At 46.0% G+C, this 14215-nt stretch overlaps 1 protein-coding gene across 1 annotated transcript in view; it reads left to right on the forward strand.

Moving 5' to 3' along the window:
- ERGIC1 (endoplasmic reticulum-golgi intermediate compartment 1) overlaps positions 1-14215 on the forward strand; it is a 55705-nt gene that overhangs the window by 11886 nt on the left and 29604 nt on the right. The window contains exon 2 of the mRNA XM_054643028.2: positions 9669-9730. Coding sequence (XP_054499003.2) covers positions 9669-9730 — 62 coding nt within the window. The remainder of the gene's footprint in view (positions 1-9668; positions 9731-14215) is intronic.

Consider the following 14215-nt stretch of genomic DNA (forward strand, 5'->3'; position numbering starts at 1 on the left):
CCCAGTGTCCATTCCTGATCTAGAAGCTACAGCTTGAGGATCTGGTTTATTTAATATTTACGTGTTGGATGCTGGGGAGAGGATGGGGAATGCCACCCATTTCCCTGGGTGTTCCAGGGGCTGATCACAGACCCCACTGTGCCTGAGCTGGAGGGAGCCAGGTTTTCTCTTGGGCACTTCTAAATTTTAAGGCTTTGCTGAGTTGAGCAGAGAAGCTGCCTGAGAAGTCAGCAGAGCACACAGATAGAGATGCTGCTTGTCACTCAGCAGCATGCCTCTGGTGGGAAGGTTTCTCTAGAAATACCACTGGGGATTAAAGCCAGGGCGTTTCTATTCGTGTCTCCAGCCTGAATGATCCTGCTCAGTCAGCAGGCAGAGCTTCCTTTTGATACCATGAATTCACATGGAAAATAACCAACATGGCCTGGGTTTTTTCCTCCCCTTCTGCCTCCAAGCTGCATTGATTTGGGGAAAGGGAGAAGGGAAGGTGCTGGGACAGGGTGGTTAAACTCTGATCTCCCCTTTGCAACACCGACCTCCTCTGAAGTGTTCCTGGAGAGAGAAAATGGAGTCTGTTTGTGCACAGTCATCTTTGAATGTCAGATGGACTTAATCCAAGTTATATTTACCATGACTGAGTTTCTCTCTGCCTCCCATGTCCTCCTTCAAAATGATGAAGTGTTTTATGCAAAGTGGATTCTCAGCTGTAATTGCTGTCTCTGCTAAGGGCCTTAATAGTAGCAGCTACTGAATGAATCATAGTCCATAAACTCTTGTGCTGTCTCTAGGAAAGGGTCTTCCAGAGGTGGGAGCAGCAGGAATATGAGGAAACAAAGCTGTGTGGTGGGATGGAGGGGACTTTCCAGAGCCATTGTTCCAGCTCATTTCATGTGCACTCAGATGTGTTTCCTCAAGTGGGGCTGAGGTTTTTCATTCTCTTCTTGCTTCACACCTGCCTTGGTTTCCTGAATTGCCCCTGCAGCTCTTCTGTCGTGAAATCAAACTTCAAAATAGACCCACTTATACAAATCTTGTGGGAAGAGCTGGTTGTCTCTGCACCAGGTCTGTGGGGAACCCAGATAAAGGAGATGGAATCAACCATCTCTGCTCTCTGCTCGTAAAACAAAAAGGTTCAAGGAGGCAGATAGGAAATGGGAAGAGAAGAACAGAAGTGTTTTGAGTGACAAATCCCAAGGTTATGTCCTTGTCTCCAGGGAAAACTAATCCTCAGAGCTGAGGATGATTGCTCTCTTTAAAGGCACTTAAATAGAAATTGTAGTTGTCTGGATTCACTGATATCTACATGAAGTAATTAGAGAGGCTTGTGTAATTCTGAGGGATGTGGCCTAAAAATGAATTTGTTTAGAATGTCTGAATGACAGACGCTCTCAAAGAAAAGGCAGTGGATGTTTTCAAGCCTGTTATCAGACAGACCTGCCTCGAAGTGACTCTTATCAAAAACCAAATGTAAGCTGGCATAGGCTTGACTGTCCAGGGCTGTGTTTGGCACCTGCCTTGCTCTCTGTGCATCTTCCACGGTGCTGTAATTTTTTTGATGTTTTTTTCACCAAAAACCATCTAGGATTGTTGTTTTGAATGAATATTCCCAGAAATGCACAGTGCAGCAGTTTTTCTGTCCACCTGAAGAAGAAAACCAGTGTAACAAATAGAGTACTTGATCTTCTTTTGACAAAAAGCACCTTTTTTTTTTTTTTTCAAGACTGAGTTTTTTAAAACTTAATGTCTGCATGGGCTGCCTGTGTGTCATTCCTTGAACATGACAAGTACAGTGTGTAACAGTAAAAATTCTCTCTTCCACGTTGTAACTGGGTTTACTGGTGAGTATGTAATGAGTGGACTTAGTAAAGAACAGGCAGGCTCTTTGTTTAGTCAGGAATTGGTGAGTGTGGAGAAATAGTGACCTCATGCCTTCTTGGCTTCTTGAGATTTGAGGTTTGCAGCCTCAAATGCTCTGGTCCCCTTTGCAAGGAGGACTTGACAAATGGGGGAAACCAGCAGCAATATTTCACTGGGGTTTATCTGCAGTTTGCAGCTCCTTGCTGATCAATGAGGAGGGGCAGCAAACAAGCAAAGGGTAAACAGGGTTTGGGAACTGCTTTAACCCACTTGTATTCCCTTGCAGTGGCAGGGAAACAGTTCTGGCATGAAATCGCTTCTCAAAGGCCAACTTAGTCTTCTTTCACTTTAGAGAACAGAGAAAATTGCCTAAAGATGCAGTGTTAGCTGCTGTGCAAGGTTTAGAGCAAAAAAAGGAGAGTGGTTTTGGTGTGACAGCTATGGCTTCAAAGGGGCTGTGAAAAGACAGACTCATTCCTGCCTCCTGCTTTGGGAGTGAATTAATTGTACTGCAGATACAGAAATCCTGTGTGAGAAGAGGGTTCTCCACAGAAATCTGAGTGGTACTGCCCAAGGCAGCCTCTCACTGAAGGGCTGAAGAGAGGGATTTTTATTTCTTTGTGCTCTTTTTAACTGAGCCCTTGAGTGAGGGGTTTTGTTGATCAGGAAGCCATCTCAGCCTGGAAAGGTGTATTATTCTTTATTTCCACCCCATGTCTGTGTGTTATAGTTGTCTTGCCTTTCTCTTTTTCAACCTGTAGCCCATCTCTTCCTCAGGGAAGTGATGTTTCTTACCAAGAAGGAAACCACCAGGGATGGCATTTCTACTGACCTTAAACCCCTTGTTTCAGAGTCACCAGGATGGGTCATGTTGGAAGGGACCACAGTGGGTCACTGATCCAACCTTTTACATCCAGACAGTTCTGGAATATCCCCAGTGAGGGATCCTCCACACCCTCAAAGTTGACTTTTTCTCTCTGTATTTGATAATTCCCCCTTTGTGTAGCTCAGCCACTTCTGCTGTAGAACTGCCAGGTGTTTGATTAACTTCATAGTGAATTCTGTGTCTGCTGGAAATGTGTTGTCCCTGCAAGTCACTTCAAGTCAGTGAAACAAATTGGTTCAGCAGCACCAGGCGGCCTCATTTATTCAAAGAGATCTCAAAGCTGCTGATGTGTAATGAAATTAAGGTAGTTGTTCACTCCACACTGGACTCGTTACTGAGAGTGAGTAATGTCACATGGAATTAGTGACCTCAGCTCCAAGTGTGGTATCTGCTGAAAAATAGATGTCACTTCTCCAAGCTGGTGAGCATGGGAGGTGGAGAACCAAGTGTTGTTTCAACACCCACATTCTTCTGGGTGAATCACAGCCATGGACCCTTTCTGCTGAGCCAAGATGATAATGGTGTATTTACACCACCACTGACCTGCTAAAAGTGGAATGTCAGCCATGATACTGGTTGGGTTTTTAGTTTTTCTTAATCATCTTTGACATCAAAAATGGAATTTGTTGTAGTGAATGCTCACAGCCTCTGACTTTCAGGATGTGCTGAAGTACCTGCAGTAGAGCCAGTATGCTTCAAAAAGAAGATTGATGTTTAAATATTTGGTTCTCCTGGGGAAAAACATAATCTGCCTGAAGAACACAACCATTTTTCCCCTGTCTGTGAGCATTAATTTCTGGAAGGGGACAAAAATGAATTTATTTTCTGCAGATGTACAGTGCCCAAATTCTGTTCTGTGACCAAGTGCCACATGGGAATGTGTTACAGTTCTGCTTGATTAACTGGAATCCAAAATGCAGTCCAAGAGCTCCAGAACAGCCTTTCCTTGGCCCCTCAGGTAAATCAGTAAAACCAGACCTTGCAGAATGGTACATGAGAACATTCCACTGCTGCTCACTCCAGAGCTTCTGCTGGGTCTTTGCAGGGACTCCACATCAGTGATTTTGGGAGAAATTCAGCCTGGGTGCCATGGCCAGGGCATCCCTCCTGTCTTTGTGCCAGGGAGGGATGGGCAAATGCTGGAAACTGAAGGAGGAATTGTTTTTCCTTCTCTGATATGAACTCCTTTGGGTATCAGAGTTTCCCTTTGTTATGGGACATTTAAATTTAGCCATTGTCTAGTTTAGTTCTCCTTAAAAGTTGTTGGGGGTTTTTTATTGCCTCACATTCTTTGCTTCTTGTTCATGAAAAACTTAACAGCGTCTTACAGAGTTGTTGAAAAAGCTCTTCTCAGATTCCAGAGATGCCAGAGAGGAGTCTTTGTTTGGAGGTGTGGAAATCTTCAGTGAAATAATGTATTTATTACTTCATTTCCTGAAATATTTCGGGTCCAAACTTGAAACTGCTCAAGTGTACATAAAGCGCTGGCAGGCAGCTCCTGCTGAGGGAGTGAGCTCATCCTCTGCTCTGGGGAGGCAGCTCAAGCATCAACTCTAGAAAAAAACTGCATTGTTTGGGTCCTGTGCCCTCCCTGCCTCTCACCCAGCACTGGCAGTGACAGCTCAGGTGAGACCCCAGCCCAGGCAGGACCTGGAGCTGCTGGAGAGATCCAGAGGAGGCACCAGGATGGGAGGAAAGGCTGGGAGAGCTGGGGTTGTTCACCTGGAATGGAGAAGCTTTGGGGTGACACAATTGTGGCCTCCCAGTGCCTGAAGGAGCTGCAGGAAAGATGGAGAGAGAATTTTACAAGGAGCTGGGGGAACAAGGGGGAATGGCTTCAAATTGACAGATAGTAGGGTTAGATTGGATATTAGGAAAAAAAAAATTACTGTGAGGGTGGTGAGGCCCTGGCACGGGTGCCCAGAGGAGCTGTGGCTGCCCCTGGATCCCTGGCAGTGCCCAAGGCCAGGCTGGACAGGGCTTGGAGCAGCCTGGGACAGTGGGAGGTGTCCCTGCCATGGCAGGGGTGGCACTGGATGAGTTTTAAGCTCCCTTCCAACCCAAACCATTCCATGAGTCTGTGATAAGCTCCTTTAAGGGCCAGCACAGCTCTTTCACCTGCTCTTGGAAATCATTTTGGCTGCCCCTGGATCCCTGGCAGTGCCCAAGGCCAGGCTGGACAGGGCTTGGAGCCACCTGGGACAATGGGAGGTGTCCCTGCCCATGGCAGGGTTTGGAATGAGATGCTCTTTCAACTCCCTTCCAGCCCAAACCATTGTGTGATTCCATGATATACTTCTGTTAATATTAGTGTAGGCACAGCTTTTGAAATCCTTCTGGCACTTGCTGGCCCTTGAAATGTGCCACCCTTTTGTTTGGCTCCTTTGAGGTCACCACCTTGATCTCACCTCCCTCTTTCCAAGAGGACTGTGGCACTCCTGTCCATCAGAGAGCTGGAGTTCTGCCCCACACCTGCCTTAATCACACAGAGATTTGTGAATTCTCTGTTTGAACCTGGTTAGGAATGACCCTGCTCATCTCTGTGATGCTGCTTTACCAGTTTGTTGACATTCCCACCAGGAAGGTGAGAAAGTTTTTTTGCCATGTCCTTTCAACTCTTGGATTGATAAAAAACCATTTTGTAGCATTCCTTCATGTTAGTTATGGATGTGGGTTCCTGCACACTTCTGACATTGCCAAACGGGCTTTTTTTATTTCTTTCTTTGCAACCCTGCTCTCCACTGAAAGAAAAGACACTCTAGATGTGTCAGGAAATTCCTTTGTTGTACTGATGACAGCCTAATTCTATCTTTAGCCTTAAATTCTGGAATTGCAAGGCCCAGCCTTCCCTTTATGAGAACAGGGATGACCTGGAGGAAGAACTTTCCTAGCAGCAAGTTTGTTGTTTCCACTCTGAAACGATGTTAATTGATCAGCTCAAAGATACAACTTCTCCTTACAAGTCTCTCCTTTCTGAGGGGAGGAAGAAACTTGCCAAAAGCTAAATATAAACAAGGTGCAGTGGAAAATGCACATGTGCCTGCTGTGGGGGTGTGAAGTGATGTCTCCCTTCCTAAAGCAGCATGAGCTGCAGGTTAAGGGAGTTCACTGAGCAGTTGTAAATCTACACCCTGGTTCCTCCTGGTCATGAAAGATGATTCCCAGGCTCTGCCAGTGGATCTCAGGATGGCACAGGGTGCCCTGTGAGCTGGCAGGTGCAGCCCCTTGTTGCAGGCATCTTTTATGGAAAATCCTTTCCTTAGGATTGTTCCTCCTGAGAAGCTGAGAGGCCTCAGGAACAAAATGTAAGCATTGGTTATCTGCTGCTGTGGAATGCAACAGGTGGATCTTCGATTGGTCTCATGTGGTTGTTTCTAATAAATGGCCAATCACAGTCCAGCTGGCTCAGACAGAGTCCGAGCCACAAGCCTTTGTAAATCATTCTTTCCTATTCTATTCTTAGCCAGCCTTCTGATGAAATCCTTTTTTCCAGTCTTTTAGCATAGTTTTAATGTAATATATACCATAAAATAATAAATCAGCCTTCTGAAACATGGAGTCAGCTCCTCGTCTCTTCCCTCATCCTCAGACCCCTGTGAGCACGGTCACAGCCCCTCTGCACATCCAGGCTCCCTGCAGCACTGCTCACACCTTCCACTGCTTGGGCTACAGCAGGGAGGCAGCTCTTGCAGCACAGCACAAGGTTCCTCTCTGTTCCCAGGCTACAAATACTCCTCCAAGTGACCAATGCCTCAGGAACCTGGAGGCTTCTTGGAATTTTTACTGCAGGTGCTTGCAGGAACGTCTGACCTGAGGGCAGGTAAAACCTGTTCCCCTGTGCCATGCACACAGCTCCTCCCTGTGCATTACAAATCATCTCTGCTGTCTAATCCTCATTCTTTTCTCTTCCCAGCACAGTGTAAGTGCTCTCCTGGGATTGCTTTCAGTTCTGGGAGGCAGGCAAGGAGCCAGTGGCAAAGGAGAAAAGCTTTTCTAGTGGAGGCAGATTTTTAACCCTTAGGTCTGATAGGAACTGCCACAAATCTCTCACTTCTTGGTGTTTTGGGTCTCCTGTTATAATAACTCTAGGTCTGATAGGAGCTGCACAAATCTCTCATTTCTTGGGGTTTCAGGTCTCCTGTTACAATAACTCTTGTCAGCTTCACAGATTTGTTTGAGACATTTGCTTGATTTATTTATTTTTATAATATGTGTAATTAATGAAGCCTCTTTGGGGTTCTGTCCTCATTGCATTTGATCTCTCTGTGTCTCACAAACATACTTTTCAAGCTGTCATTGAATCCTTTGCATTTCATATCTTCTAACTTGGGGTTTTTAATAGAGTGAAGAAGGTGGCTCTTTGTCCTGGCCATGCCATCTCCATCATTCTCCTCAAACTTTGATGCCACTTGGGCTTTCCCTTGCCCTTCTCTGAGTGCACAATCCCCCTGCAGTTTTCACTAACAGGGATCAGACTGAGGACATTGTATAAATTGTGGCCAGTATCAGATGAGAAGTTGCCTGGAACCCTGAGGAGTGTTGTTCCTGTGCCTGACTGTGAACCCTCCTAGCTCAGAAAGTGTCTTTTCCAAGCAATTGATTGTTCTGCCAGGAGATTACACATAGCCAGTCCTTTTTCTTTTGGGCTGGTGATCATTTGGATTTACTGGTGCCACACATCAGTGAGCAAAATCTAACTGGCAGTGTTTGCCTCTTATCCCAAACTTGTCTTTTTTGATTGTTGTGATCATTTCAGCATCCTTGTGCAAGCTTTAATACACCTTCCTCCCTTCCCTTCCCTTCCCTTCCCTTCCCTTCCCTTCCCTTCCCTTCCCTTCCCTTCCCTTCCCTTCCCTTCCCTTCCCTTCCCTTCCCTTCCCTTCCCTTCCCTTCCCTTCCCTTCCCTTCCCTTCCCTTCCCTTCCCTTCCCTTCCCTTCCCTTCCCTTCCCTTCCCTTCCCTTCCCTTCCCTTCCCTTCCCTTCCCTTCCCTTCCCCTTGGGTCAGGTTCTGGATGTCATCCTTCAAGCTTCTGCTTTCATCCATAAAACCTTAATCAAGCACTTTTTGTAGTGTCTCTGCCTAATCCAAGCTTACTTAGGCCATGGAAAAGTTAATTTGTGGTGTTGGGTGTTACTTATGTGATGAAATGAAAATCTCAGAGGAGAGAACTCTGCCTCATATGACATCAGCTTTCCAGTGAGCTGTTTAAAAAGCTGGATTCTTTTTTTCTTGTAAAGCTGTGATGGGCCATCATTTCAATACTAGTAAATATTTCTGATGGTGAGAACAAACTTCCTTTTATAGTATCCACACGCTGCTGTTTTTACTGAGTCCAGCCTGGAGCTGGTTCCTATTTCTGAGTGTTGGCTCACACTCAGCAGCTCCTGGTGTTCACGTGCTCTGTCTCCCCCTGTTTCTCTCTCAGCTTTTTTAGCCTTGTTGATCTATTATTGTGACTTTGGCCAGACGACGCCAGCTTGCAGCATTTAATGGGCTGGGAGAGCAGCAGCTTCCTCTGCCTGTGAGACCATGATGTCATCAGCTACTTTGGGTTCTTTCACCATCCTGATGCTTCGGTGGATGTGGAAAGAATGCAAACAGCACTTTCCAGATGTTCTCAGGGCAGCTGGAAAACCATACATGGATTGTTTGCTTGGGGAATATTGCTGGTCTGTTTAGGCTCAGCAGTGAGAAGGGTGATGAAAACACAGCTCCTGTGCTGTCAGGTGTCTCACAGAGGGTTGTTGGGGTGTTTGGTGATGGCACAGCTCATTCAGGACTTGAGCTGGGCACCTGAAATATCTTCCTACCTGCTCTCCATTCCCTCTCCTCCTTTCCTTCCTCCAGCTTCAGCTCCTGAGTGAAGCACAGGATCCTCCTGACGTCCTGCAAGGCAAATGCTGTTTTGTTCCTGCAGTTCCTCAGAGTTACCTCAGCAGCTGAAGATAAAGAAAAGAACAGTTATCTAGTTTTTAAACTCCCAATAAAATACTTGATGCAGTAGGAGCTACTGAATAAACACAGGGGTGTTTCATCTTGGTGCAATGTGGACTGGGAATTTGGAAGCCCTCTCCAGGGCTGGAAAAACCATCAGCTCTCACCCACTTGTGGCATATCCAAAAAAGTCTATTTTTAGGGAGAAGCGGTCACTTCCTTCTTTAGGGTGGGTGGGTGGGTGTTTTTAATGCATTAATTAATTTTTATTGAGTGATGGAAAAGCTGATGTCAGAGCTGCATTGTGGTTGGGCGTGCAGGAGCACAGGGTGGTAGGAAATAACACAGCTAACACATGAGGGCAGGGAGAGTTTAACCATGGGCAGTTTAAAATAGCCAAGCTGAGCCCTATGGATATTAAAAACTATGACTGAATCAAAACAACCATCTAATACTAAGCTGGACTTAGCTGGGGGAGGAACAAACCTGTTGGGTTAATTTCTGTTGTTGTATCCAATGTCCAAGTGATGTTTTTTGGTCTCAACACCTGGATTTCTGACTTAGGGGTTGGTTATCTGTTTTTGGCTTTGCAGGATATAAATGACAAGGGGCAATACAGGTTGTGTTTTACTGGGTTTTTTATTCAGGAGTCTGTAGAGTATCCTTTTCTTTTTACAGTGGTCTATAAACTTGTCCAGCATGACTTCTTGCCTGGCTGCTCTCACAGTTCAGATTGCACAGATCCACAGCAGGGAGGTGGGGGGAAATGCTTTGGAAATGGGAGCCAAGACAGAGCACAGTTACATAATTGTACAAAAGAAAAGGGTTGTTTTTTTTGTTTTGTTTTTCCTTCCCATATCCTCCTGCCTACTGAAAAAATGTTGTTGGAAAGCTGGATGGAAAAAACTTCAGCATCGTTCATCCCTGTGGGGGCATGAAATGTATTGAAATGTTCCACCTGTTTTATGGCTGGTGCTTTTCCTCTTTCAGGTTTGACATCTACAGGAAGGTGCCAAAAGACCTTACACAGCCAACCTACACAGGGGCCATTAGTAAGTAACTTCTTTTTGATGTCCTTGCATAGCCCTGGTCTAAAATTAAAGATTGTTTGGCCTCTCTGTCTGCAGGGAATTCTTTTAAAGGGATGGTAAGCATTGGAAAGGGTGTCCTTTGTTGCTGAGGCAGCTTCAAACACTGGAATGGTTTGTGTGAATTCAGAATTGAAGCATGGTTTGGGTTGGAAGGGGTCCTAAAGAGCCTCCAGCTCCAACCACTGATAGGGATCCACTCTCACTCCCATGTATCAATCCACAGACTTTGGCTGATACACATCTCTTGCCTTGGGCCCCTTTTCCTTCCTTCCTGCTCCTGAGGGAGGCTGGAGGCTGAGTAATGCCATTTCACACAATTATGTGCAGCGAGCTGGCTGGGCAGAGGGCTTGGTAAACATTGATCAGGCTGAGCCTGCCAGGCCTGTCATTACCCTGCTCATGCAGCTTTCCTGTCCCTCTGAGCAGGGACTTCCTTTGATCAGGGAGCTGTGCCCCACTCAGCCATGCTGGGAGATGGGTCAGTAGTCTTGTGTGTCATTGCTGACGTGAGTGATGTCACATCCCTTGGTGACAGCACGCAGGTCTGAGTCAGTGCCAGTGAATCAGGACACAAAGGAAAGCCCTCTGTGAGCTGGAGAAACTCCTGCCTGTGAGCATGGCTGAAGAACAGGCTGGTGTGGAGTCTCTGTCCTTGGGCATGCTCCAAACAACCAGAGCTGGCCCTGAGCAACCTGCTCAGAGCAGGGCAGTTGGATAGGATGGGCTCCAGAGAGTCCCTGCCAGCTTCAACTATCCTGTGCTTCTGTGAAGATAACACATTTCCCTAAATATTTACTCTCAGAGTCCTTGTCCCCTGAGTTCTCCTGGCCCCTGAATTACTTGTATCCCAACTCCCATGTAGGTTTGCTGAAGTTGGGAACAAAGAGCTTGACTCAAACTGTTTGGGAATTCAGGGGCGGATGAGATTTGGTGTTTTGAAAGAACACTTTGAACTTGTGAGTGATCCTGCCTTCTCTGCTGTTTTGGAAACTAAGAGTTCCCACACTGCCACTGGGCTCCCTTTGAGAATTTGTCTTGTTATGAATCACCTGCAAAAGAGTATTTTAGAAGCAAAAAAAAACCATCAAAGGCCACCAGGGTTTAGGCTTTCAGATCTGCAGTAAACAGCTCAAGTGATAAGTCTGTTGTGGGAAGGCTTCAAGGTTGTGACTCTTACTTACAATTATTAGCTGACTTCTCTCTATTGTTATTTACAGCTTCTCAGGCTTTGATTTTCTTCTCTAACTGGTTCTCCTTCTTTTTCTCACAGTGTTTTTAGGCAGCCTGATAGAAGCTTCTGAACCACACAGGCAGCCAACAAACTGGTGCCTTTGCCTGAGAGGATCTTGTGAGCAGCTTTTCTAATGGGCTTTCTTCTGTCTGACCAAGCCTGTGGCTTGTAATTTGAAAGCCACTAATCTTAGGTGTTGTAGGGGGCCATGGGTGAGACCAGCCCATTGCCAGGCCAGTTGGAAGCCTGGGAAGGTTGCATGACCTGGTGAAAAATTGCTTTAGGGAAGTCAGGTTGTGTTAACACTGGGAACTTGAGTGCAGGGGAAGGTTCTGCCTCTCAAAAAAGCTTTCAGGCTTTAGTGATCATGTGGAATTACTATGACTGCAGCTTTATTTTGACTTTCTTAAAGTCCTCCAAGTTTTACAGAGCAGATATAAAATAGTCCATGGTATCCAACTATTAATTTAGGCCTTTTCCATATGATTTCTGCTGAAACTTTAGTTCAGTATCACTTCTGGTGCTGAAGGCTTTCTGGAATAGGAAAGGACTTACTGCAGGGTTTCAACAGTGACTTTTGGATTGTATAAAGGTCTATTTTCAAAAACAAAGATTGAGGTTTATTAGGGAACAGATCAGATTACAGAAGAAAGGAGATGGAGAAAAAAAGCTCTGCTTCTCACCAGGGCTGAAGGGGCCAAGGCTTTCAGGGAAGAAGCAGCTAAGGGAGAGGAAGTGTTGGGGGATTTTGAGGGAGAAGAGCAGGTGGTCTTGAACATGAGCAAGCTCAGAAGCCAGCTGGAGTTATTGAGGCTTTATTAGGTATGGATTTTGAAATCCCAGATTTGCAGTGAAGGCTGCGTACAAGATCCTTCAGATCTGTGTGGCAGCCACTCAGCTACAAACAAGTTTTTTAGGAATGAAGGAACCAAGAATTTACTTGGAGTGAGGTTTGTCCAGAGCAACACAGCCACTGCTGTGGGCTTCTTTGGGAGGTGTGTAGAAGTCACTCATTCCTTTTCCTCAATAAAGGTCCCTTCTTCGGGCAGCATCCCTGTTGTGCTGTTGTCTCTCTTCCACCAGTTTTTCCAGGTCCTCCCACTGTGTGTAGCATGTCTGTGGTGCCTCTGTGACAGACGTGGTGACAACCTGGCCATGTTTGGGTACAGAGGCAGCAGCAGCAGCACTCCTGGCTGCCTGACAGTTGGCATCTGGCTGGACAGGAGCTCTGGGGCTCTGGAGAGGAGCCTGCAGGCCAGGCAGCTGCTGGCACCCTCCTGCTCCCCAGCCATCGCTGTGGATGCATAGTTTGCATGCACATGTTGTATGCACACATGGAAACGTTATCCAGAAATACTCTGTGCTGTTTGGGGGCTGGAGTTTTAAATACACATCAGGAAATATCCGAGTTATGATTCACATGGCGCCTGTAACAGGACCCGTTCCTTGTGCTTCGTAACAGTTTGCTCCACTGAATAATAAATACTATTAATTTTATGCCTTAATATAGACATGGCTCCATGTTCTCAGTCTGTGTGATGTGTTAAACACTTTGACTTTCTCTCATTTCTCCTGGGGTGGGGAGGCAGGGCCAGGAATGTACGCAGCCGGGGTTTGGAGTGGAAGGGATAAGTACAAAAAGGTTAGTGCAGGAATAAAAACCTTGGCAGAGTTTCCCATCCTTTTGGGATTGCAGATTAGCAGTGTGTCTACACCAGCAACCTTTGATACATTGATCATGTTATCATATTAGAGCTTTAAAAAACCTGTCTCAGATGTTGTTGGAGCTCTGTGGGAACGTCGCCGTGCTCTTGCAGCTAACGAAGCTTTATGCATGAATTGTTTGATTCTGTCTGATCCCAGCCTTTAATCTACTTTTCCAAATATAATATAATACACTTGTCAAATGTGGGTGGTAGGACTGCACATTTGCATGGAAGCAGGTAAAAGCCCTCACTGTGAAAGAAGCAGCTGAAGCACCCCGTGCATAAATTCCTGTGCTGGGAACGTCTGTGCCTGCAGCTCCAGGCTGAGAGAGGAGCTCCTGTTCTGCAGCTGAGGAAATGCTGCCTCTGGAGAGAGTAACTGATAATGCTGGCACCTGAGCCTCATGCCAAAAACTGCCCCTGCCCTGGAAATGTGTGTGTATAGGAAGAGTTGAACAGTGCAGTGTCCTCTGTCCCAGAGCGTGCTGCAGCAGATGCCTGAGAAGGAGCAGGAGGGGCAGGTTAAACACTGCACCAGGCTTTGCTCAGTTGGCTCTTGAGCTTCCTAGGCTGGAGTTGGTTCCTTTGTGTTTGGTATCCCTCAATGGATGTCTTCCTCAGGGCATGTATGATTCCTTTTTGTAATCTAACAGGTTTTATTTCTTATGCAACCTCAGCATCTGTAGTCAAGAATCCTCAGAATTTAGTTGTGTAAAGGAAAACCTTCCCTTGTTTTTAACCTCCCCTTTCCATGTAGTTCCCATAGTGGAAGAGACAGTGAGTGATTGTTCCCCACTCACCTCCTTCAGGCTGCTCATGATTTTATATCCCCTCTCATGCCCACCTTCAGTATTCTCTTTTACAGCTTCAAAACTGACTCTGTGGTTTGAGAACTGGGAAAAGCATTGAGGAGCTTTGGAAGTCAGTCCCTGCCAGGCACTTCAGGGCATTCTTGCAGGGTTTTTTAGATCCAGGTTAGCGGAATTTTACTGTGCTGTGTTTGCTAAGTATTGTCACGAACCTTCACTGCAAGAGCCGAACTGAAAATGGACTTGAGGGAGCAAGTACTGGAAAAGAAGGAGGTATTTTGATTATATAAGTGGCAGAGAAGGAAGTTTAAAAACTGGAAGAGAGAGGAAGCTGTGGGAGAGAATTTAGTTAAGAGAGTTAGTAGTAGCAGGCTTTCCTAGAAATGCTTGAGAGCAGAGAGGTCTGGCTGATGCTGTGGAAAGCCTTTATGGGATTATAAAAAGCAGCAAGGAATATGGGAAGCAATTAAAGAAAAAAGGGTTGTCTACGTCAAACACTCTCCCTGCAACTGCCAGAGATCAGAGATCTCGTGTCTCTCTGTCAGTGATCAGCACTACAAACACTGGATCTGCTCATGTGCTGCCTTGCTTTCTTTTTTTGGGCTCTTATGTAGGTGTGGATGTTCTCACAAGAATTTGCTGCTGTGCTTTAAGCAGAGCTTTCTCCTGGTGCCCCGTGCCAGGGCTCAGCTGGGTCACA

Source organism: Agelaius phoeniceus, chromosome 15 (genome assembly GCF_051311805.1).
Source record: "Agelaius phoeniceus isolate bAgePho1 chromosome 15, bAgePho1.hap1, whole genome shotgun sequence".
Lineage (NCBI taxonomy): Eukaryota > Metazoa > Chordata > Aves > Passeriformes > Icteridae > Agelaius > Agelaius phoeniceus.